The 26,394-nt window shown below is 36.9% G+C and overlaps 1 protein-coding gene across 2 annotated transcripts; it reads right to left on the minus strand.

The window, feature by feature from the left end:
- Nucleotides 1–12,077: 12,077 nt before the first annotated feature.
- On the minus strand, nucleotides 12,078–16,814 carry LOC121239740 (tubulin-folding cofactor B-like). 2 transcript variants are annotated; one of them, XM_041137045.1, is made up of 8 exons: nucleotides 16,590–16,812; nucleotides 16,340–16,491; nucleotides 15,972–16,090; nucleotides 14,883–14,944; nucleotides 14,749–14,790; nucleotides 14,239–14,372; nucleotides 13,473–13,542; nucleotides 12,078–12,523 (listed from the first exon to the last, which is right to left on the minus strand). In XM_041137045.1, the coding sequence occupies exons 1-8, from the start codon at nucleotides 16,689–16,691 to the stop codon at nucleotides 12,476–12,478; spliced, it is 729 nt and encodes a 242-aa protein (XP_040992979.1). In that variant the 5' UTR covers nucleotides 16,692–16,812; the 3' UTR covers nucleotides 12,078–12,475. The 2 variants fall into 2 exon arrangements, with proteins under 2 accessions (XP_040992979.1, XP_040992980.1); XM_041137046.1 differs by lacking the exon at nucleotides 14,749–14,790 and having other exon boundaries at nucleotides 16,590–16,814.
- Between the last annotated feature and the right edge of the window lie 9,580 nt (nucleotides 16,815–26,394).

Genomic DNA, 26,394 nt, shown 5'->3' on the forward strand with positions numbered 1-26,394 from the left:
CAAGAATAATTGTACTAAGATTATGCTACCTTATGATTTGAAATAATGATGGTTATGAATGAAATTGGGATATTTTAGTTTATTCTGGCATAAATTTTATTTAGTCAACCTTATTCAGCTGCGGTTATTGCATATTGCTAGATACATTTATAGAATGTATTGCATATTAACTGTCATGAGCGAGAGTATGTAACCTTGTATTACATGTCCCGATGCTCTAAGTCTTCGTTCAATCTCAAGCAGAGGTTGGGAGCTTCACAACGACCATCTTTGGCAATAAAGTATGTATTCGAAAACAGGACGAGGAATCACCTTCTCGGTAAAATACAATTTTATAAGAATGGCAAGGAATCACCCTCTGAGGAATTACCCTTTGTCGCAAAACTCAATACATATATATGTAGTTATGCATGTCGTTGATGCAAGGAATTTCCCTATTCTCTAGAATGTAAAACCTATAACACCAGTCACACAACAGTTCACAGTCATCACATAGATATTCGTCACACAGGCATACATCGCCTGATGGGCCAACAGGGGATGAGTCATTTCACCATTCGAAATTGGGAAATCTCTCCCACCCGACCAACATGGTGCAAGTCAACTCGCATGTATCCAACACAGGTTGACTCTTACACAAAGTCATACATGTTGTACTAGAGAAACAACTACTTGGCCAACCAACTCAAAGACACCAACACCTAATAAACCTGGGGAATTCTTCATCTCGTATGTCAGGTGAGGCTAACATGATACTATCCCACCCCAATCATACACGAGGACTCCCTCTGCCAGTATGAAACTCATAACGACTTCTCCTCCCTCTGCCAGTATGAAACTCATAACGACTTCTCGTAGGAATGTTTCAGGGAATTCTCTAGCCCATCCCATGATGGTTGACAGATAGTACACTTACTCACACAAAGATTTCATTGAAAACAAATTATTAAAATCTTATAGAAACATTAAGTAAAAATAATAGAAAACATAATAGAAAAACACTTATTATTTCATTCTTAGAAAGTGGGAGATTATAGAGTATGCATGAACCAAAATTCCACAACATTTACCTCATCCCTCGGTGTAATCTTAGAAGCTAACCTACCTCACAATTTAGGCTCTACTTGGGTAGTTGAGTGTTTTTGAGAATACTCCATTACTATTCATTATTTTATAATTACTTTTTACCTACTTTTCACTACATTTTACTATTATTCACTATTTTATCATTAGTTTTTCACTACTATTCACAGAATATCTGAGATCACTTCACTACCCAAGCAACATTAGAGTTACGACGGCGCTGCGCTACTCCTCTTTTTGCCTCCTTTAAAGTCTCAAGCTCATTTGAAAAATCCTACTCTAGGAGCTCTCATGTCCTCATGATCTCAAAGTAAGATTTTGACTTTTGCCTTAAGTCTTTTAAGGCACAGGTGCATTAGGTTTCCTTTTGACATTCCTCTCACTCAAAACATGACTCAATAGAAGTCCTTTAGCTCGTTTGTTTTCAGAGATGAGATGAGATGAGTTGAGATTAAAGTTAAAAAGTTGAATAAAATATTGTTAGAATATATTTTTTAATATTATTTTTGTTTTGGGATTTGAAAAAGTTAAATTATTTATTTTATTTTGTATGGGGATTTGGGAAAGTTGTAATGATGAGGTGAGATGAGATGAGATGTTTTCTGAAAACAAACGAGGCCAATTTCTTGATCATCTAACTACAGGATGACATAGACAAACTGGCAGGGCATGGTCTACACATCCTTACAGCCTTCCTTATGTCCAATTCTTAGTCTTTCTCCAAATGAGGGTCTCCCATGTGGCGTTAGATCATACCTCTGGGTTTAGATGATATATTTTACCAAGCCGATAACCTTTTCAGCAAACCCATTCTAGATGTGACTCCTTAGATGGAATGTGGCCTTTTGCGTACAACTTTGCCACCGTTTCAGTGTTTCCCTGTAGCTCGTACATGACAGCGAGGGCTTGGTCCTCAACCATTGCTCGCCCTGTGCTCGTTCTTCGCCTTTGCTCATTAGGCGGCTTTTCTAGTTAGCGTACATAAGGTGAAAATTCCTTTATCACCTTCCACAGGGACGTGCCAGCTGAGCTTTCTACGTAGTGTTGCTTGCCCATATATTGGAGTTACGACACTCTGCAGCACCTACAGCTATTTTTAACCAAATCAATAGAGTGGTCCCTCATCTTTCTTTCCACTCAACTCCACGGGTGGTCGGTCCCCTTACACCGGCAGAGCCCTCATAAACTGCCCCACCATGTACAAAGATTAAATACCATCCCTCTAGTTAATTTCATTGTTCCAAGGACAAAGCCAAATAGAATACTTTAGCGTGGCAATGTAAAAGTCATTACATTTTGTGAACTTGGCAACTCTGAGGGTTATGATTTTTAAACCCTTCTTTTGTATCGAGAGATTTTGAGCAAGTACTTTTGGGATTTCTTAGTTATGTTTCAATGGTACTATGCATTAATTGCTCTAATCTTTACTTAGAATTAAACTTTTTCTGCTGCGATTAGTAGCTACTAGAAACATGTTAGGTGCATTCTATGTTAACTATTATCAACGGGGGTGTGTAGCCTTGAGTTACATGTCTCAATGCTTCAGTCTCCGTCGAATCCCAAACGGGGTTTAAGGACGTTATAGTTTGTAAGGTCTAAGGAAATTCTTTCTATCAAATTTCTTTCAATTACAAAAAGCAAGACACTATGCATTGTTCTGGTCACATGTTTAATTTTGTATTTGTGATTATATATATCTTTCAAGGAAAACCAGTGTTTATATTATGTTTATTATATGACGCGTTACCTATTGAGTATTTGACTTATTTTTTTTGTGTTATATTTTAACCATCCCTAGTGATGATCTAGGATGAGACATAGCTTGGGGATGCTTATTTTTATGCTTTTAGTTATTAATAAATTATTTTGTTAAGCACATGGCATTGTATAGATTTGAATTAGTGCTTATGTAGAATCTCTTTTAGTTTTTCGTATTTATTAAATTATGTTTTATATTCATGTTATGAAGTCTTTTATACGTGACTTCAAAGTAAATGCCTTGGAAGGTTAGTAGCATTCTCCTTGATTTCTAAAACTGACATTAATCTTAATCCCTAGGAGACGAGGTGTTGTGACACCTTTTTTGATTTGAATGTTATAATCAAAACTCTTATCTCCTCGATGAATGGTTTATCGAGACATTATAGTTGAGCATGTATTAATGTAGTCAATAATGATAAAAGAGTCCCCCTTCAATATATGATATATTATGATCTATATATGTAGGTCCACTAATAGAAAAAGTTTAAGAGATTCTCATTGCAAGCTCCCCAAGCAAAAGTTTTTACATTGTTGGCAGCTTTAAGCTCCATATCCTTTTCCAAAACTCCCTTTTGATCTCCAATTCATTTGAACTTTCTGTCTCTTCTTAATTTGTGCTACCTAATCTTAAGAGAACTAGTCAAGTATGCAGTAATCGCCTAGTGCTAGACTATGAACACAATATTAATCTACAAAAAGGAAAAAAAAAATAAAACATGAAATTCACTTTTGTCTTTATATTTTGAACATAGTAGCTATTATTCTAGCTCACTTATAGTGATTGTCGTTAAGTTATTAGGATTTGACCTTATATTTGATATATTATAGTAACAAAAAAGTAAAATAAATTATAAATAAAAATCTATTATTGTAAAAAATCATATCAGTCATGCATGTTTAAGAAAAAAATATATATATATATATATATATATATATATACACACAAAAAATAAATACAATCAGAATGAGAATGAAGTAAAACTTCAAATAAAGAAAATAATAAGGGAAAATCAAACTTCACCCCCCTCAAATACCAACTACATTGCAATAAGACCACGAAACTACCAAAGTTATTATTTAACTGCCAATTTGAAATATAAATTGCAAATTACCCATTTGTTGATACCTTATCCTCAATGTGGTTGTACATATGATGTAACAAAATCTAATTAGACTCCGTTTGGATACAGAAACGGTTTTATTTCATCTCATCTCATTAACTTTTTCAAATTCTCACATAAAATATAATAAGCAATTCAACTTTTTCAAATCTCAAAATAATATTAATATTAAAAAATAATATTTTATTAAATTTTTAATTTTTATTTAAAATCATCACATCTCATCTGACTATCCAAACGAGTCCAAATAGTTGGTGCGGTAATACTTTGACATGGCATGGGAGGCTTAGAAGAACATATCACTATAGCCTTTATAAGGAGTTTAGATTTTGAACTGATCTAAAAGTCAAATGTTGTATGCGTCATTTTTAATCCCATTGGTCTAAAAAGTCAAATGCTGTAGGTTTTAATATTTTCAAGTTGTTGTTGGTTTCTCTAAATGTCGTTTGTGTCAAAGTAAACCGTTTTTCTTTTCCTTCTAATAGGAAAGGTTTTTTTATCATATATTTATATATATTAAGCTGCTTTTTTTTTTTTCTTTTTTAAGCCGCCTAAGCTGCTTATCCCTCGTGCTGCCTTTGATTTGTTGGTAGGCTTATTATATTTTTCAGAATTATTAAATCATTTTATTATTTACTAAATCATGAAATCAACTATAATATATATTATGAAATATTCGATATTTGACCACACGTCCACAATAGATTAAAAAAATCAATCAAATTTAGCACCAACTTATTGACTAATGATCAAGAAAATTGATAAATCACATTTTTCTTACATTTGCTAATGTCAATTTGGTTAATTATTGATTCTTTTTTACCAACAAACAGTGCTGAGTCACATGATTGACGAGTGGGCTTTTTAGAATTCTTCTATAATTATTCTTGAAATCCATTTCAGACACTGATGGCTGCATATCCGGACATCAGAAACATGAGAACGTAGAGTTTGGTGAAACAAAGAAAAATAAGGTAATAAGTAGGGGTGGTAATATGTGATATAATCTGTGAATTCAACATGAATACGATATGAAATTAGCGGATTTGAATTTGATGTGATTTATTTTAAAATTAAAATTTTATTATTGTTAAGTTGTAATGTTAATTAGTATTTCTTTGTATATTTATATTTTTATTATTTTTATTATTGAGATTGTAATTTTAGACCGAACATAGAGTTTGGTGAAACAAAAAAAAATAAGGCCATAAGCCTTCTGCAAATAATTATTGAGAAATGCTTTCAATAAATGTCGGATTTTTTTTTTTTTTAACTGAATGATTAAAAAAATATTTTGTAATGATGTTATAAATTTTTTATTTTTTTAAAAAATATTTATAATGATTAAAAAAATACATAAAAAAATTAGATTATTCGGTGAACATTTTAAGTTTCGAATTCGGGACCGTACTCATAATTATTTTCCTTTGTTGCTTAAAGTCGACGACTGATGATTATTTTTCTTTTGGCCGGTTCAAACAAGACAGGGAAAGGCTCATGTACGTCATGCACGTACGTACCACTCTTGACCTTGGACCATGCAGTTTGTCGTAGTTTCTTACCTTTTTTTCCTCTATTTTAAAATATACATAAAAATAATTATTTCATTTACTTTATTGTAGTATGAGTCTCTGAAAATAATTATTTCAATACTATAGATCGCTTAATTACTTTATATATATATATATATATATATATATATATATGACTTGAATCCGGATTCTATGTTATCACGTACTCTTGACCTTCGGCCATGCAATTTATCGTCATTTTATGCCTCTTTTCCTCTACTCTTGGTATCAATTCTTTTATTAAAAAAATAATATATAATTCTCTCATTTTCCAATTGGACTTTTGATGGACTTAAAAATTTACTGGCTGAAAGAATGAGTTAAGAATGACGGCTCGGTGACACCTTTTTTTTTTTTTTTTTTTTTTTTTTTTTTTTTTTTTTTTTTTTACATTAAGTTGAAAGAGATATGCAGATATATCATGATGTGGACCTGGAATTTCTAATTTGGACAATATCACAACGGAGTCTATGAAGTACTAGTCTTCCACGCTTTTTATGATCAGTACTTAAATGATGGTTGGGTTGAAGTTAAGAAATTTCCAAAATTTTGAGAACTTTATAAGTTAATCAAATATGGTCAATTATTATTATTATTCCACAAACAAGAGAAACTTATATTATGAATATTATATGAAGTGAATTCTATAATATATATATATATATATATATATTGAGTGTTTCATACTGTTTGAAAAATGTAAAGCTTATATTATGTGTCTTTCGTTTTTCTAGTATTCTAGATATTGATGATCTGAATCTCAAATTTAGCATGATATTGTATTTAGAAAGTACCATGTCTTCAGTAGTGAAATTGAGATCTTGATGGGTCTGATAAAGTACTATTGATCCAAAGGTAACAAGCTAGGCGCGCATACCATATAAAGATTTAAGATGTGTCCTAGCTAGCTATTTGATCGACACTGCTATATATAACGATTTAAACGGTCAAACAAGGCTAGGGTAAATAACCATATAATCCTGGTCACATTTCTAACATATTAATCATCTTATAATATCTTGAAATATTTTGTTTCATAAATATACATATAAAAATAACATCATGATAATTGCAACATTCCAAGCATAAAAATATACACAATCGCTCTTAGAAAAGAGAATTTGATTGAATTTAGAGTTAGAGAATTCCGAAATGTTAAATCATAACACATAGGAGAAAAAGCTTATGAAAGTTAATAGTCGTATATATGCTCAGAGCTTGACAATGAGTACTAGAGAGCTTTTGCCATGGCGGTGACAAAATGGGTCTATAAATTAGAACATATATGGGTAATATCATGTTGAAAATTTTAGAACTTTAGACGTTAGGGTACGACCAAGATCATACTAGTTTTGGGTTTTGATGAGTTGAATCTGGCATATTAGCTCCTTAAAAATCAAACCTCTTGACATTAGAGGCATATATATCTTCCAAGAAAGTGTAACAATATGATGAATGATCAAAATAATGGTTTTCAGCTTTAGTTAGATATGTATTGACCTTCCTAAACATAAGATTAAAACTTAAGTAGAAAAGGCGTGATTGTAGGAGTATTGAGGAGGACTTAATGAGTAAAAAGAGAAATTAATAATGGATTTTTACCGGCCTATAGATTTCGGTCATGAATATATATATATATATATATATATATATAGCATCTTGAACTCTTTTAAATATTGAATGGTCATAAATCAAGTCTTATAATGTCTAATTATTAGAGTGTCATGTTTTGAATTAATTCATAATATGAACTCACTCCTAGCTTACAAATTCGGCCATCCTTGAACATAAACTCAACTCTAATTTTATGTATGTCTAGAGAAAATGCTAAAGATGTAAAAAGGGTCAAGCGTTTAATCATGCATGATGATGTGTCTAAACCTAAAAGGAATGAGCAAAATTGAGGGTCTAGTACTGTAGTAAAGCGGCGCCCATAGTGGGCACGCCTTTGCCTTCCCTCGGCTAAGGGATATTAAGTGCCGCCATTTCATGAGTTTTGATGGTTGGCCAGGCCGGGGGTTACAACTGGAGGGGCTATATACATAGCTCTGCCCCCTTAGAGCTAATAACTTTCAATGTACAAAGTGAGAATCTTTCTCTCAAAGAGTTCCCTTTAGTCCCGACATTTAGGCTATGTATATTGTGAGTGTTACTCTGGTCTTACCATGTAGTATACTCCATCATCGACGAGATGGTTTCGGATGTACAACAACGAAGACCAAAAATTAGTGGAACAACCGCACTAAATCTACAATCAGACAACGAGATAATATTACTTCCGTTGTACTCTGATCTATTCTTTTTCCTAACATTGGTAGTAGAGCAACTGATCGATTGTTCTCCATTAAATTTATCATCTGCTTGTTGATATTTCGAAAATATATTTTTTGTGATATATTTTTCTTCTTTCTCGTGGTAACCATGCCTACTCGAGATTGGTTGTTACGGAAACACACATGTAGCAGCATCGATGCACAAGTAGTGGTTGTAACCACCCACTCAAAGTAGCATGGACCCATGTATGTGGATGTGCTCCAAGTCTTGACGCTACACCATACGAGGCAGCAACGTTTAGTGGAGGTAAAGGGAGCACCTAGGTGCGGGGGCCGCCTCTGCTGCACGCAAAGACGTGTAACAAGATGGAGCTACAGGCTCTGCTGCCATCAAATCTACATGCAAAGCCACACACAGAGGTGGGTTGTCCATTGTAGGTGGCAGCACTAGTGTCACAGACAGTGCCTTTAGCAAGAGATGTGGTGGTAGCGCCACCCATGGCGCTACACACACCAATGTTGCGCTAACGAGGATGTTATGTGCACCCACTCAGTGTTGTGCAATGCCCACCAACAGTTATGGACTCTATTTGTGTTGGGCTTTTTAAGTTTTCAGATTGGCCCATAGTTATTGAGCAAAACCCAAATTCTTTTTGCTTAAAAAAAAAAGCTTCAAGTTAGCCGGGTCATGAGCCTAGCAGGCAAAAGCCTGATTTGCAGCTGGGCACTCAGGAGGGTGTGGCCAGTTGAGTTTTGAAAGCTTGTATTTATTTATTTATTTATTTTCAAAATAGAAGGGCTTGAGGTGTTTTTGAACCCAAGACCTCACAAACTAGAGTCATGAACCCAACCATTGGGTTGGAGGTCATTGTTGGTGTACTTGCTAAATTTTGTATCTTTTAAATTATGCAGCAAATACTCATGCCACATGAATATTTGTTTTTAGTTCTGAAATATTTTTTTGGCATGATTTTATAATATATTATTGGTTATCGAATATATGCATGCTATTATATTATGAGATCATTTTGTCACATTTGCTGGGCATTTTTATTTTATGTTATAAATTGTCTAGATTATTATTTGGATGGTTTTTTTTTTTTTTTGTACATGTATTGTGGTTACATGTATGGGCTTATTTTACCACTAGTATTTTTTAGGCTAATTTTAGGAGTTAGTCTTCAAATTTTTAGAATCAGATTAAGTAGTTTGAGTTTATATTGCCCATGCTTACGATAAGTCCAAATGAATTTCTTTGATCTGAGAAGGAAGTGTTCTTGCATGTGATTAGCTCAGTAGGCTACTTTTCTCCTAGTGTAAGTATGGTTGAGATTGATTTAGTGTAACGTTCGTCCTTGTGGTGGGACCTTAGAAAATGAGACGGGAATTATTAACATTTTTAAAACCTTTTCCCTTTCCTTCCCAGGATATGAAAGGTTTTAACTGTAAGATAAAAACCTACTCTATAAGTTAAAAGAGAGTTTGCAGTGAAAATATTTAAATTAAAATATAAGTCATTTTAAAAAATTACCCTTTCATACGTCACATAAAGCTCACCTAGGCTTCAATCACTCTTCCCTTAGGCCATGTCTTTCCCTTTTCTAATGCTTCTTCCTTACTTTGTCCTTAGAAGGGGGAGGGACATACATAAAAACTAAAGTGAGTCGAATATTCAGTAAGTATTACTATATACAATCAAAATCTAATAACATAGATTTTCAGTATGCATTCACATTCATCTACATACTTTACATAAGCATTCATTTCATTTAAAACATTACAAGTTGGGGTTTTTTCTTAAATAAGTTTTCCTTTCATGAAACATTTCTCACCCTTTGTACTTTCATTCATAAAGAAACTAAAACATACATGCATTCATTTAGTCTTTTCACTTTTCCTCTGGTCAATACACACTATTACGCCCTGTGTGTTGAGGTTAGCAGTCTTTGGACCTGAATTCCGCCCATGGCCACAGGTTGGGAATCCCTTTCAGTTAGGGGGTAGCACTAGGTGCACTACCAGTACTATTTACCCAGCATTGCAATATGCCCAGTCCATTGGTATCATCATTCATTCATTCAATTATGGCCGTTTATGTATTTTCATACATTTAAAAGATTTGCATTCCAGTCCTTTTCTTAAATTCAATCATTTCCTTTCATTTCCATTCCTTTCAATCATTAGTTCATTTCATTTCATAAACATCATTTAAAAGCATAAGCTTAAACATCATCATAAACATCATTTCATAGCATCATTTAAACATCTTTTTATAGCATTATTTACAACTCATTTCATAGCCTTATTTAAATACCAGTTCATAACATCATTTAAATACACTTTCATCGCATCGTTTAAACATCATTTCAAAGCATCAAGCATAAACCTCAACATTTTGTTTCATGAAAATAAGGACAATAGCTACTACATCCATTCACATATATACAATTATTACTTTGGGTGCATAAATAGGGGCTACCAAAGGACTTTACATACATATACCTTTAAATACTTATACTTAGCATTCTTTCTTAAACCATCCTTTCATTTCATGAAGCATCATAAAGAGAAAATTTTCTTTTTTTTTTCCATTTAATATCATTTAGAAAACTCATAAGAGTATGAATATAATACTTATCTAAACTTCATGCTATACTCATTTCATGCAGTCCATTCATGTGCATTTCAGATGGCAACCTACATGCATACATAACCTTACATTATTCCTTTCCTCAAGTGCATAACTTAAATTTAGAAAATAGATAAACTACTTCCGACTTGGACTTCCTTCATCCAGACATACTCTTTCATCCCAATCCATCTTTTATATTTTCCTTTATCACATTTCCTTAATCTTAGGGTCGTAACTTGTGATCCATTTGAGATCACATTTCAAACACATAGCCTCATACTTCACGTTCTTATCCTTCAAAGTAAACCTCCTTGATTTACTTTAAAGGCTAAGATACACAGTCGCCTCCATCATTATCTCTACCTACGAATTCATCCACTTTGATGCATAACTTGGACCAACCAAGTTACACATCTCAACCTTAGCCAATACATACATTCTTTCCTTCAATGTACAACCTAACCGACACTTCCTCGAAATCTTAACCATGCATATTCACAACGTCAAGCTAACCTTGAGACTTAAACATCGTATACTCATGCTTAGAACAGACTATCCATTACATATTGTAAATTTTTCCGGCACATGCATCCAACCAATTTACACATGTACATCACCCTCCTATTACCTAAGATCAACATATAATCCACTAAAACGTATGCTTGTTTACACAAGCCTCATACACTCCGATGCTAACATCCAACTTTATATTATTTGTTTAACTTATCCAAAATGAAAAAAAAAAATTACATTCTTAAGTTATCTTCCATTTACAGGGGCCTCTATGTCCAAAGCTAAGAGAAACGGCACCAAATATCAAAAGAACAACGTTTCTGCATCCACTAAAAAGAAGTAGCTGGTCTCCGAAAGAGTAAATTTCTGGAGTTCTCTCTCTCTCTGTGTTTGGTTAATCGAGGCAGATACCCTTTAAAAAGCTGGAATCTCTGATTTTCTATCTAGGGGATTGTAAATTACATCGAATATGTTGTGACTTAAATCTTCTTTGCATGAAGAGGGGTTTCCTCATTATCAATGGGGTCTGTTTAGGTAAGTTACTTCAAGTAATCAAAGCAAACTTCGTGTACAGTTAACCATATGAATTGGCATTGATACCGTGGATTGTAAGCGAGCGTGTTAAGCGTTGTCAATGAAATTAGCGATAAGACTATTTCTGTATTTGTTCTTTGGTTATGTTTTTTCTGTAAATAAGCTTCCGCTCAGATGGTATTTGCTTGCACTTTTTTTTTTTTTTTGTCTATTTATGTTTCGAAGAATAAAACAGTATCGAGTACACCTCTCTTCGGCTGGACTCTGGAGATCGAACTTAGAAGACAACTTAAAACGCATTTAATGCAACAAGATTTCAAGCTGGCATTTTTACAATTTTAAGTTTCTCTGTGATCACTACTTTCAGTTGTTTTATTTTGAAGAGCTATTCACACGGAAGAAATCACAGAGCTCCCTTATTTACATTGGAGATGCTTCAGGTTAAGTTGTTTTTGCAAATCTGAAACGCATATGGTATAGCTGCATGAAGGGCCTCCTCCACTTTTACCGTGACATGTCTCTTTTCCTTACAAACAGGTTGGAAGTAAGAGAATGGGGAAGAGAAACCAAGAACTTGAACAAAACAAGATGTTCGCAACACAGCTCCTTTGTATGGTTAGAAAATAGAAATCATTCATCATTGTTTTTCACTCAGAAGAAAATCAGCTGATTCTAGTGAGTAATCGTTCATCATACTTGGGAATTGCAGCATGTTTCACTCCCTGCCCCGACCTTTTTGGCGACCCTGAAAAATTATAGTATGTCCTCCACACAAAAATACATCTAGACTGCTGCTAGAACACTTGAGCCAAGAGTTCCATTCCTTCCTCATCTCAATACCGCTTAAGAGTTGAAATCAATCCCTCAAGCCAAAAATGTCTTAATTGTAACAGATCCAAGTAAAGAAGTTGCTGTCTCAATACATCCAGAAGGTTATAAGCATTACATAAAAACACGAAGCACCGGAGTAGTCTCTTCATGACCTGCTTATATTTCGTCCACTTCAAAGAGATCTCTTTCGGGGTAGTTGCCAATCTGAAACAAGATTTAAGATTTGTATCAACATCTAAATTGTTGATCAGGCTTTTGAGAAGAAGTCTTTGCACTGGGTCTACATGTCTGCACCATGAGTTTTTAAGATGCAAACTTTGCATTCAAATTTTTATTAGTGTTCACCATATTGCATGTGTAATTAACTACATTTTTATGGCTACCTAATTGAATAAGTCAAATTATAGAACAGAATAACAAGAGCGCAAGTAATATATCAGATCAATAGATCATATGTAGCAGGTACTTTTGGATCTGTGCTTTTAAAAGGCATCACTTTCGAAATCTTAGAAAAAAGTACATTATAGTGATGGATAGGTGTTGTGTGTGTAAAAAGGAATGGAGAAAATGAAACAATTGATCATCTTTTGCATCACTGTGAGGTACATTCCATAAAGCAATATTTTTCGACCGTTTGGGCTAAAATAGAGATGGCATGTTTGCGAGGTTCCAGCCTTCTAATTGGTTATCAGTGGACAAGCACCAATTACTTGCATTTACAGAACATTGAGATTCAGTGAACAAATTTCTCTCATTCCAATCAATCAAACACCTTTGGTCCTCAGAACAAAATATCTAGCCATAGTACATTAAATCCCAATATGGAAATGCTTTGAAAGATGTTGTAATTACTAATAGTAATTCCAATGTGTGCAACAAGTGTAAATTTCCTAGATTGAGGGTCCACAAATGTTAAACCGGCAATAGCACTTCGTGAAACCTGGGCAAGGCTCAATACAAGCCTGAAAACCATCATTTTTAATCATGAAAGTGGCTGAACTTACATGAGGGCATTGATTCTCATTCTTTGAGGTAAACCAAGTATGCTTCTACCGTGTGGATCAGGCCAAAAGTAAAATACCTCCATATTTTAAAGGATAATAATCAGCATTACACAAGCTAAAGGATGGCCAGAGCATAGTTGAATACACACCTTTACTTTGTCTGGCCTAACCATTGCACCATGAAGCGGAGGGCAATCAAAGTATCGTACTCCTTTCACCCTGAAACATGTTGAAGAGATTCTAATGAATGTGGACAACATAGCATGACAATCTATTAAAAGAGGGAGGTAATTAAAGTTTACAATCTAAAAGGCAAGCAAGCAGCAGCAAGAATTCACTTGAGCGCAAGAAGTCGAGTCCCAACACAAAAAGAATACAGTTCAAAACTTGAAATGACTCCAAAATGAGTGATGACTAGTCATATAAGAATGAAGCCCAAGCAGAAAGGAGCCATTTTTGCTTTGGTTTATTCATTTTTCTTTTGCCTATTTCACCTTGAGAGTTGGTTTACAGGTAGGACCACAGCCTTAACTTGAGAACTAATCTATAATTGAAATAAGTCCATTTTCAGAAAAATAGAATGGTACTATAAAATTCATGTTTAGTTTTTTCCGCAGATAACTCCACAAGCATTTCCATGGTATATATGAATTGAATCTAGTTTTTTCTAAATAAGTTATAGCGATCCTACATCTAATTTGTTTCTTTAATGACTTCAAAGACCTTTTAAATTGTGGGTTGGCATGCACTTCTGATAAACGTAAAACATATATTTAAGAGTATGTTGCTGCAGGAAATCATCAATAATATTAAATAAATGAGACCAAACATAAAAAATTGAAAAATATTATCCACAAAAAACCATAAAATAAATAAAATAAAATAAAAAAATTGATATCTAAAGTGCCAACTTACATGCCATCATGTTTTCCCAGTGGTTCATCATATTGAACTCCAACCCAGTAACCAGGTGCCAGGTTTTCTGCCAGACCCACAAATTTTACAGTACCTCGTTTCTCCCCTGGTTCAACTTCACATCTATCTCCTAGCTTAATTATAAAATTCAGAAAATGATAAATGAGAAGACATAAGTTAATCATTGCATCGACCATTCATGCATAATGTACTCCACTTTGTTCTTGAAACAATTTATAAATTAATCCGCTAATCATGTTTGATTTGTAACTTATTTCTTTTGGAGTGTCTCCAAGATGAATTTTCCAGAATGGGAATTATTCACTGCTTATTGATTTTCTCATCCATAAAGCTTTACCTCATTAACATGCAACATCACTTCAGCTGATACAAGTTCCAGTTAATGCACTAAATTTTTGTCATCAACAGAATAACTAGTTGAAAGGGGAAACAAGGTATCAAAAAAAAAAAAAAAACGCATACACATACACCAAAAAAGAATCACCTAACCTTGATATTGGCACATAGATTTTCCATGTAGTTGTCAGGTATCTATAAATAAACTCCAAGTTAACTGAAGCAACAATTGCACAATGCTAAAACTAATTTGTTAATTCAAAAAGGAATAAAACCATGGAGCTTACCTTGTTCCCGGGAGTTGATGGATTTTGGGAGGTCAATTTTCCCTTAAATTTTCTAAAAGTTCCTGAAACACACAAAAGTAATTGAACAGCATAAAATATGCATGAACAGTTAATCAAATCTATTGTGTGTTTTCAACTTTCATACAGTCATGGTCACAAGCGCACAATCTATACGTGTGCATGTATACATTTATATATATTGAGTGAGTGTGTGTGTGTGTGTGTTATACACATAATTGCAGGCTTCTTTATCAAACTTGAGGCACTTTCTCACTATTCTGGACTCAAAAAATATTGTCAAATGCCCCTGATATGTTAGGATGCACTTGTATGGTAAACAAAAATAATAATAATAATATAGAAAGACTAAGATCCAAAGAAGAAAAGGGAAATGTCTTATCACACAACCAAAAATAGGCCTTTCACAACATACTAGACCATGAATAAAAACAAATAAATGCAAGGAAACCCCTTCTCACCATGGCATGCACTTAATATGCCTGTTGTTCTGAGTTAAGCAACTAGAGATTTATATGGGACCACAAATCAGCTCAAATTAATTTTCCCTTGGGAAGTAATTCATACACATCAAAATGCTTCCTTATGTTGAACTAGTTTGTGCATAATGTCAATTGTACTGTTGCCACTGTTCAATTCCCATTCCAATTTTGGCCAATGAAGTTCGTATGCACCGAGTATCATAGCATCTTGCGAGTCAAACTCCAGTCCCCAACAACCCCAAAAATTGATACACATCTTGCATGCCTGTCTTGTAATGTCTAGTTAACTAAAACTTGTGAAGCCAGGAACTCATTTCCTCACCAACGACTTCAGTCATAATTGTCATGTCAAATATTTTACTACAAAAATTTTAACCATGTGAGCTTTCACAGCTTGAATAATTCTATTTGAAGGCCTTAGCCCTTTACAACAAACACCATCCACATGGCATAATTTGATTTGTAAGATTCAAATTTTAAAACTTATCTTCAAAACAAATTATGTCACACGGATGGTGTGTGGTGTAAAAGCCTTCAAATAGCACTACTCCTTTAATAACACTAATAATTAAAAACATGGAAACTTTACCATCACGTTTCTCATAAGCTTCTTCTGAAATGGAGTATTTCTCCACCAATGAAGTGTCTTCCAGCCAACCACCAGAGGTTACCGATGCAGGGTCAAGATCTATAACATGTAACCGGTACCTGAAGCAAACATTCATGTAAAGAGGTTAGAGTGCACTTTGCACAAGCCAGAAGGCACAAGATCCAACAGAGACGTGCAATAATGATGTTAGGTGAATTTGAAGTTTTCCACAAGCAAAATTTGAACCATTAGTTAATGGTGCCTTATACTTTCAACAGTTTTCAACAAGCTAGCCACTTTCAACAACTATAAAAGCAACCCAAACTATACATGTGTGTGTGTAATTAAGAAAAGGGAATTCGTCTTACCCATCAAGCGGAGAATAGAATCCGAAGGGCCTCGAATTGTCGGTCAAATCCGAAATCTTGGTGTTGGTATCGTCGTAGAGCTGAAGGCCCATAGAATTAACGGAAGTGCCACATTTTCTCCAGAGTTTTTCTTTCACGGATTCCACAGTAATCTAAGATCAAAGAGGAAGGGAAGGTGTAATCGGGCAACAAAAAAAGATGAAATTTGTTCGGATAATTGGCAGGGAAGGTTGGTAGGCGGGTTGTTTACCTGAAGCGAGAAGCGAATGTCGGCGGAGAAGGACTTGAGGTTGGAATGTGTTACGCGCAAGAGCACGGACTCGTCCCCTTGGATCTGTAACCCAGAAGCCATGAAAACCACTTTTAACTCGTTTACCTTCCTTTTCTTCAAGTTCCTTCCCCCCTTCTACACACTTCAGATACAAACCAGTGCCTCTCCCTCGCGCGCTGATACTGAATGCACCCACTGGCATTGTCTACCTTTAAATGCATTTATTAGTAAACGTAAAATGCGAAAATAAGCTTATAATTTTATTTATTTTCTTATAGCACTAAATACTAAACAGTTAATGATTTATTTCTTTTTTATGATTTTTATATTAATTGAAGAAAAGTATTATAAGAGGATATCAAAATTTTCTAATTTATTAAATGTAAAATTTATTTACTTTTTTATCAATACAGATAAAAAGATTCCACATTCCAATAAGAGAAACACTACTATTCTCATTCCTTTTGACACTTTTATTTGACAGTTGGTCAAATTTTTTTTTTTTACTTAGTGATTAAAAAAGTAATTTTAAATGTATTGATGTATTTTTTTATTTTTTAAATATATTTAATTATGTTAAAAAAATATGAAAAATTAAAAGAAAAAAAAAACTTTTTTATACTGGGCAATATGTTAAGATGGGGTGGCATAGTAGCCACACCCTTCCAATAAATACTCATTTCCAACTAGTATATTACTTAGTTGGAAGCTTGTAAGAGCATTGGTAATATAGCCAAAATATTTGGCTAGACTAATTCACGTTGTACCAGTCATCATAAAATTAAAATAGTAATATAATATTATATATTTTAATAAATTTTTACAAGTTTTTTTAATATTTTACAAATAAATTTTATATATTAATTAATAATTTAATTTTTACATAAAGTTATTGTTTCCAAACAAAACATGGGAGATCATGGAAGAGATCTCATGGAGATATCCCCAAGGAGCAATGGTTGTTGAGGTGTTTCTTCATGTGCAGTATTTTGGCCACTCAAAAAATAGGACTACAAAATCTCATAATATGAGCATCATCGTTATTTGATGAGAAAAAATATTTGTAATTATGAATTGTATTAGTGTTGAGTAATCGTTTTGAAAAAAGTAAATAATATATGAGATCCACATGAAAAATATTAATTTTTTAATAATAAATTTCACTCTATTTTAAAATGATTATACAACATTTACGCACTTTATGATTGTACGTAGAATTACTATCATTTGATTATGGTAAATATATATATGTCAAACAAATCATCATAAAGGTAACGGGACAATCGAAAACTAGTCATGCATTTGTACCCATTAGAGAAAGAAATGGTAAATGTCCAGCTTCATCTGCTTTGGATTGACATCTAAGCTGCAACAATCATTCTCTGCAAGACCTTCTAAAACGTTATTGATTATTAATGCAAGTTTGCAACAACTACATATCAACAAAAAAAGGAAAGAAAATAAAAAAGGGAAAATCTGCAAACTGGATGCTGGCCTAGTCACTGAAACAAGGTTATGCCTAGTCACTGAAACAATGTAAGTTGGTTGTAACTCTATTTGTGATACTCCATATGATAAAAATAAAGGTAGATGATGAATGAGATCCCACATTGATTAGAAAGAAAAAATTATTATTTTTTATAAGGTTTCAATGAGGCTTTAATTGTATTATTGACTAGTTCTTTTGAAGTATAAGTCATGTGGTTTGAGTCTTCCATTAGAGCGTTACAACTCAAGGCAAACAAAAGGTGCAAAATCACAAATATTTTCCAAAAGAAGGGATTTTTGGGAGGAACCAATGACAAACCTATGAGAATTAAGATTTGAGGCTCGTGGCTTTGATTTCTCTATCGTGTTTGAAGCGACGATGATAGAAGAAAACACTGAAAATCCTAGAAATCGCAAAATGGAAGGAAGAGAAATGTGAGAGAAAGAGAGAGAGGCAGTTGGACGTAAAGAATAAAATAAAGGTTTGGTTTCTACAATGTCTCACCAAGTATGACAAGGGAGAGGAATTCACTGTACTATAGCTCAAAATGGAGAAAATATCCCCTTGGGTAATCCAATATAGGGATTTTAACTCAAAAAATGTAAAATTTAGGCTCGATTTGGATTGAGAGTTGATCTTAATTCATCTCATCTCATCTTATCTTATAATTACAACTTTTACAAATTCTCATATAAAATACAATAAACAATTCATAATTACAATTTTCACAAATTTTCATATAAAATACAATAAACAATTCAATTTTTTCAAATCTCAAAATAATAATAATATTAAAAAATAATATTCTAATAATATTTTATTCAACTTTCGATTTTCATCTTAACTCATATCATCTCAACTCACTATCTAAATCTAACCTTAGAGTTCACTGGCATTTGACTAGGCCAATACTAGTACTCTAAGTCAAGCTTATCTATCAAATAATTTCATATTCTTCAAAACGGGTCTAGGTCCAAAATAAATGAAAAATCATATTCACAATGCTGATATAACATGACTTGATTGACAAAAAATTAATTTTAGATTTTTCATACTAATCAAATTGCTTGATGTCAACAATGTAGATAATACATATTTCACTCCGATTTGTAAACATATTTACTTTCTTACTATCCTTCACTCTCAATTATGGAACTGTGAAGAGAGAAAATCCCTTATACTATGCCAAAGGATGGGCCCAGATTACAATCCAGATATGTGGTCTGGGTCGGACTGGGCCAGAGGCAAGGCCCAGCCATATCACATGGACTAAGTCAAACAAACAACTTGGATTACGGCTCAGGCAAGAGAGAGACCTAGGTCATGCCAGGCCGACGGGATAGAGGATGAAGGCAAGGCTTGAGAAGGAAGGGGCATGGCATACATCACCAGATGGAAGGGACGTGGGACAGAAAGCATGCCGCATTTAATGCGGCCCAGGGTAGAAACCATGCCGCATTCAATGTGGCCTAGAGTAGAAGGCGTGCCGCATTCAATGCTACCCAAGGCCCGAGCAATGCGCAGCAAGCCTGAGCCCTTCACGGCTCGATAAGAAGACGGCACAAGAGCAACTTAGTGAATCAACAGCACAAGTGTATTATCCCCTGCTATGCAACACTCCATTATGGTGGGGACCTGGTCGGTAACTATAAATAGGACACCACCAGCAGAGGACAAGGTAATCAGTCAATCTATCACTATCACCTACACTCTCATCTTCATTACTGTTTATCATCTTCTTCTTCACCGTACTGACTTAAGCATTGGAGGATCAACGGACCCCGAGGTCCCCCCTCCCCCCGCGATAGCTACTGTGTAGGTGATCGCTCGTATACCAAGGGTATGAAGTTGCCCAAGCCAGCGAAACACGACATCAATAGTGGCACCGTCTGTGGGATCTCTGTTGTCCCAAAGCTAGTGTGTTCTTCATATGCCGGCAACAACCGCTCTCAACATTCGTAGCGTGCAAAAATGCAGTCTGAAGCAATGGAAGCAAGATTCAATCAGCAAAATGTAGCAATACAAAAACTCATGGCAGACAAGAGACCCTCCGACAAGAGAACATTGCCTTACGAAGGAATGACGAAGAACTTGAGGCAAACCAACAGAGTCATCTTTCTGGGGACCATCCTCAACCTAATGCAACCACCGCAGATGAAAAATGATGCAGAGTAAATTTGCAAATCCAGATGGAAGTATCAAAGCAGATAGGCCAACCTTCCATAGTGGACCAACTACTCACCAACGATGAACTACCATACAGTACTGGGATTTTGGCGGTACCTATACCTCCAAAGTTTAAAATTCCTCAGATGGAAGCATAAGATGGGTCAAAGGACCCATTGAAACACCTGGAGACCTTCAAAGCCCATATGACTCTCCATGACTTCCCCAATGAGATAGCATGTAGGGCCTTCCCCCTCACCCTAAAAGGGGCAGCATGAGTGTGGTTCAGTTCTCTGTGGCCTGGAACAGTAGATAGTTTCAACGAGCTGGCACGTCAATTTTTAACACAGTTCATGGCCAGCTGAACGGGGAGAAAGCTAGCTGCCTATCTATTGATTGTTAAGTAGAGGGATGACAAGAGTCTTAAGTCATACCTCTCCCGGTTCAATAAAGAACGGATGACGACGGAAGACCAAGACAAAAAGATCACTCTGGTCGCATTGTTAGGAGGGGTCTCGCCTCGTAACCCCTTTATGACAGAGATCGCCTGAAAGACCCCATCAACCCTGAGGGAATTCATGGACCGAGCAGACAGTTACATAAACAGAGAGGATACACTCCAAGCGTTAAGAAAACGGCAGACTGGCATCAGGCGTCGAACCAAGGGCCCACAAGAAAAGGATTTACGAAACCAAGGGCAAAGGAAAACCTAGCCCTTGTATACACTCTAATTTAACGGTAGAAGCTATGGAGGACCTAAGTCAACATGAAGAGCAAAGACAAAGTTTGTCGCGCCCCAAATATTGTTCCTTCCATAGGAGCAGTGGACATAACACGCAAGATTTCTATACAAAGTGGAGAAGATTTGACGGCCCAGAGATTCGTGCCAACCAATATAAAGATGAGAGGGATGAGCCACGACGGGACTACCGTCCCTACTATTGGAGAAACCAGGACCGAAGCCCCATTCGTAGGAATCAGGGTCCAATTCGCAGGAGTTACAGCTCAACCCACAAAGACTAGAACCGTGAACCCCTGTAAAGAGAACCCGCATCAGTGAAATTCGAAAAGAGAATAACCCCCCATAGGCGAAATTAGCACCATAGCTAGAGGATACACAAGGGGAATGACTTCCTCGGCACAAAAGGCCCATGCAAGGAAGGTCAAGTACGAAGAAGTATTCTCTGCCCAACGACCTTCCCATAACAACAGAGATTCATCCGAAGAATATCTTGTGACGTTCAACGAAGAAGATGGAAAGGGTTTGTTGCGCCCTCATGACAATGCACTGGTAGTAACAGCGCAAATTGTTAACTGCTGGACCAAAAGAGTATTAATCGACAATGGCAGTTCCGCCGACATCCTCTTTTGGGAAGCATTCATTTAAGATGGGAATCACTCCTGATAGGTTGCGGCCAGCACCTACGCCCCTCAAAGGCTTCACAGGGGACACCATCCAACTGATCGGGGCAATCGCTTTGTCTGTATTGGTAGGAACCGCTCCCAAAACAACATCTCTCATGATAGGCTTCTTGGTAGTGAAGGCCCCTTCTTCGTACAATGTGATACTCGAACACTCATCCATGAACCAAATGAAGGCTGTGACTTCCACATATCACCTGAAGGTAAAATTCCCGACCCCATCGAGAGTAGGAGAAATGCGTGGCAAACAGCAGACCAAAAGAGATTGCTACACCCCAGAGATGAAGTTGAAAGCAATAGCTATACAAACACTTGAGCAAGACTGTATGGAAGCGGCCACACCTCCACTTCTGGCTCAGACTGAACCAGACCAAGAGGCATTAAGGCAGGCGGAACTCAATGGGGCAGCCATGCCTCCACCTCCGGTTGTAACTAAACTAGATCGTGAAGTTAGGGATGAAGAGGCACCGAGGCAGGAGGAACCCAACGAGCTGCTACTTTTGATACCAATGGATCCTAAAATGTTCGCTGAGCTAAGCCAGTCAATGAAGCAACTACTTGTGGAACATCGTGATGTCTTCACCTGGTGCCATGAACAAATGTCGGGTATCGATGGATCGGTAATAGAACACCACCTAGATGTAAACCCCGAGGCCAAAATAGTCAAGCAAAAGCGCCACAGTTTCAATACAGAGAAATATGCGGCCAGTGCTGAAGAAATGGAACGCCTTCTAACTGCGGGGTTCATTTGGGAAGTTTACTATCCCGAATGGCTCTCTAACGTTGTATTGGTTAAGAAGGCAAGTGGGAAATGGAGGATGTGTGTCGACTTCACTGACTTAAACGAAACCTGCCCTAAAGATAGTTTTCCCCTTCCAAGGATAAATTTGATAGTGGACTCGACGACCGTACACACCTTGCTCAGTTTCATGGATGCATACTCCAACTACAATTAGATCAAGATGAGCCCCGATGATAAGGAAAAAATGGCATTTATCACCGATAGAGGACTTTATTGCTACAAAGCAATGTGGTTCGGCCTAAAAATGCAGGAGCAACATACCAGCGTCTGGTCAACCGAATGTTCAAAAACCAGATCGGGAGAAACATGGAAGTCTATGTAGATGATCTTCTGGTTAAGAGCAAGGAGTCCGAGCAGCATCTTGATGACCTCTGAGAAGCTTTCGCAGTACTGAGAAAATACAAGATGAAGCACAACCCGCAAAAATGTGCTTTTCGAGTCGAGTCAGGAAAATTCTTGGGTTTCATGGTCTCCGAGCGAGGGATTGAAGCTAATCCTGGAAAAATTAAGGCAATCGTGGACATGCCTCCACCCCGAACTATCAATGAAGTCTAGAAACTGACAGGGAGGATAGCCGTCCTGGGCCGTTTTATTGCAAAGTCAACCGACCGATGCCATCCTTTCTTCAAGGTCCTACGAAAGGTACAAGAATGGGATGAAGATTGCGGAAGGGCCTTCAGCGAGTTGAAGGAATACTTGGCTCATCCACCTTAGCTTAACCAAACCACGCTAGGAGAAGACCTAACTGTCTACCTGGTTGTATCACCCAATGCGGTGTCCTCCGTGTTGACCCGAGTAGAAGAAGGAGTTCAACACCCAGTTTATTATGTAAGCAGGGCCTTTCAAGGGGCAGAAGCTAGGTACCCCCGAACGGAAATGCTAGCATTCGCATTGGTGATCACTGCCAGACGATTAAGACCCTACTTTCAAGCTCACCCAATAAAAGTCCAAATTGATATTCCCTTGAGAAAATATTACAGAAACCAGATACTTCTGGTTAGATGACTAACTGGGCGATCGAGCTAAGCGAGTTTAAGATCGAGTATCTTCCACGCACCGCAATAAAAGGCCAGGTGTTAGTAGATTTTGTAGCTGAGTTCTCAGATTTTCCAGAAGAAATGGTCCTTATACCTTAGGGCAAGCTGTGGCAGGTCGACGTCGACGCTCATCCTGTTGATCTGGGGGAGGAGTAGGAGTCCATATGATAACAAACTCAGGAGAAAAACTTGATTACGCCCTCAAGCTCGGATTCAAAGTCACCAATAACGAAGCATAGTATGAAGCACTCTTCTCAAGTCTAACGATTGCCAGATCTTTGGGTGCAACTGAAGTTGAAGTAAAAGCTGACTCTCAGATAGTGCTGGGGCAGTAACCGGACAATTCCTTACGAAAGGAGAAAATCTAAAAAAAAATATCTCCAACGAGTAGGAGACGAGCAAGATCTCTTCCAGTACTCTACCATCCATTAGATTCTGAGACGAGAGAACCAAGAAGCAGATTGGCTAGCCAAAGCTGCCTCAGGGCAAGAAGAATTCCCACTCCTAGATCACGTTGTAATTTGAACTATTGATGTGGCAGCAGTAGGAATTTGGGTGTCAACTATTAAGATACTACAACCCCCAGAATGGGCCACAGACATTTTAAAATTTCTTCAAGAGGGAATCCTTCCGGATGACGGGGAAGAGGCCCGGAAAATTAGGAACGGAGCGACTCGATTCACTTTGGTAGAGGGAGTTCTATACAAAAGAGGCTACGCCAAGCCTCTATTAAGATGTATCTCCTCCGAACAAACTCAGTACGTTCTGGCAGAGATACATGAAGGATTTTGTGGGAATCATGCGAGTGGAAGGGCATTAGCACCGCGAACTACTCGAGCAGGATACTATTGCCCTAAAGCTCACAGGGATGTCGACGAATTCACCCGAAAGTGTCTCAAATGCCAGGAGAATGCTCTTATTCATCATTCCCCCCTCCCCCCCTCGAAAAACTCACTTTTGTCACAGCCCCATGGCCCTTCACGCAATGGGGATTGGATCTCATTAACCCCCTCCCTGTAGGCAAAGGAGGAGTAAAGTTTGTCGTGGTGGCAGTAGACTATTTCATGAAATGGGTGGAAGCAGATGCTCTAACAACGATTACAACTCAAACAATTACAAACTTCCTCTAGAAATCTATAATCTGTCGGGACACTGGGAGACAGTTCAACTATTCTCATTATCGAGAATGGTTCTCGGAGCTCAGAATCAAGACTAAGTACTCTTTGCCGAGACATCCCAAGCCAACAGGCAAGTAGAAGCGACCAAAAAAACATTACTTAACATTTTGAAGAATAAACTGGGAGACCAGAAGGGGGAATGGGCTGAAGAACTTCCGAGTACGTTGTGGCCATACCGAACGTCAATAAGAACCCCAACAGGGGAAACTCCCTTCTCCCTCGTCTACGGAACAGAAGCCATGATGCCGGTTGAAGTGGCAATACCCACATATCGAGTGCAACATTATGATCCAGATCGTAACAATGAACGATTGAGATAGGACTTGGACTTTTTGGAAGAAAGGAAGGGGGAAGTTGTAAGCCAAGCGGTAGCCAACAAGCGGAAAGTTGAGCAGTATTTTAACAAACAAGTCCGGCCCGACAATTTCAAAGTGGGGGACATGGTTTTGAAACAAACAGGTGTTACTACTCAGAATGAAGGCAGACTAGGGCCCAAGTGGGAAGGACCGTATCTGGTAACAGCAACCGGAAGACCTGGTTCGTATCAACTTAAGGACCACGAAGGACACAAGTTGCCGCATCCATGGAATGCTAAACACCTAAGCAAATATTTTGTATGAAAAATCCAAGTCAGGCTAGAACAATGTAAGATTATGATTAATTGAAATTTTTTGGAGTAATTTCGAGTGTTGCATTATTGTGTCTCCTGTAAATAGCCTAAATTAGATAAGCCCGGTCTCTAGCTTGTCAATAGCTTGTCAATAGTCTCTAGCTTGTCTCTTGTAAAGCACAGGAACCGAATCACGAGATTTGACCTGCTAACAACTATTCTCAACGCAGTTTAAATGACTTGCCGAGCTTCATGCAACATGTGAAATGCGTTGGTGAGGGAGCAGGGCCCTTGAGCTCTGCCAACCTATAAGTGTCAATCCACGAAGTATAAAGCACATAAACCGAGCCATGAGCTCTGACCTGCTAACAACTATTCTCAACATAGTCTAAATGACTTGCGAGTTTCATGCAATATGTGAAATGCATTGGTGAGGGAGCAGGGCCCTCGGGATCTGCCAATCTATAAGTGTCAATCCACGAAGTATAAAACACAGGAATCAAGCCACGAGCTCTGACTTGCTAACAGCTATTCTCAACACAGTCTAAATGACTTGCCGAGCTTCTTGCAATATGTGAAATGCGTTGGTGAGGGAGCAGGGCCCTTGGGCTCTGCCAACCTATAAGTGTCAATCCACAAAGTATAAAGCACAGGAGCCGAGCCACGAGCTCTAACCTGCTAACAACTATTCTCAATGCAGTCGAAATGATTTGCCGAGCTTCATGCAATATGTGAAATGCGTTGGTGAGGGAGAAGGGCCCTTAGGCTTTGCCAACCTATAAGTGCCAATCCACGAACTATAAAGCATAGGAACTGAGCCACGAACTCTGACTTGCTAACAGTTATTCTCAACGTAGTCTAAATGACTTTTCGAGCTTCGTGAATATGTGAAATGCGTTGGTGAGGCAACAGGGCCCTCGGGCTCTGCCAACCTATAAGTGTCAATCCACGAAATATAAAGCACAGGAACCGAGCCATGAGCTCTGACCTGCTAACAGCTATTCTCAATGCTGTCTAAATGACTTGCCGAGCTTCGTGCAAAATGTGAAATGCATTGGTAAGGGAGCAGAGCCCTCGGGC

This window comes from Juglans microcarpa x Juglans regia, chromosome 7D (assembly GCF_004785595.1).
Source record: "Juglans microcarpa x Juglans regia isolate MS1-56 chromosome 7D, Jm3101_v1.0, whole genome shotgun sequence".
NCBI lineage: Eukaryota > Viridiplantae > Streptophyta > Magnoliopsida > Fagales > Juglandaceae > Juglans > Juglans microcarpa x Juglans regia.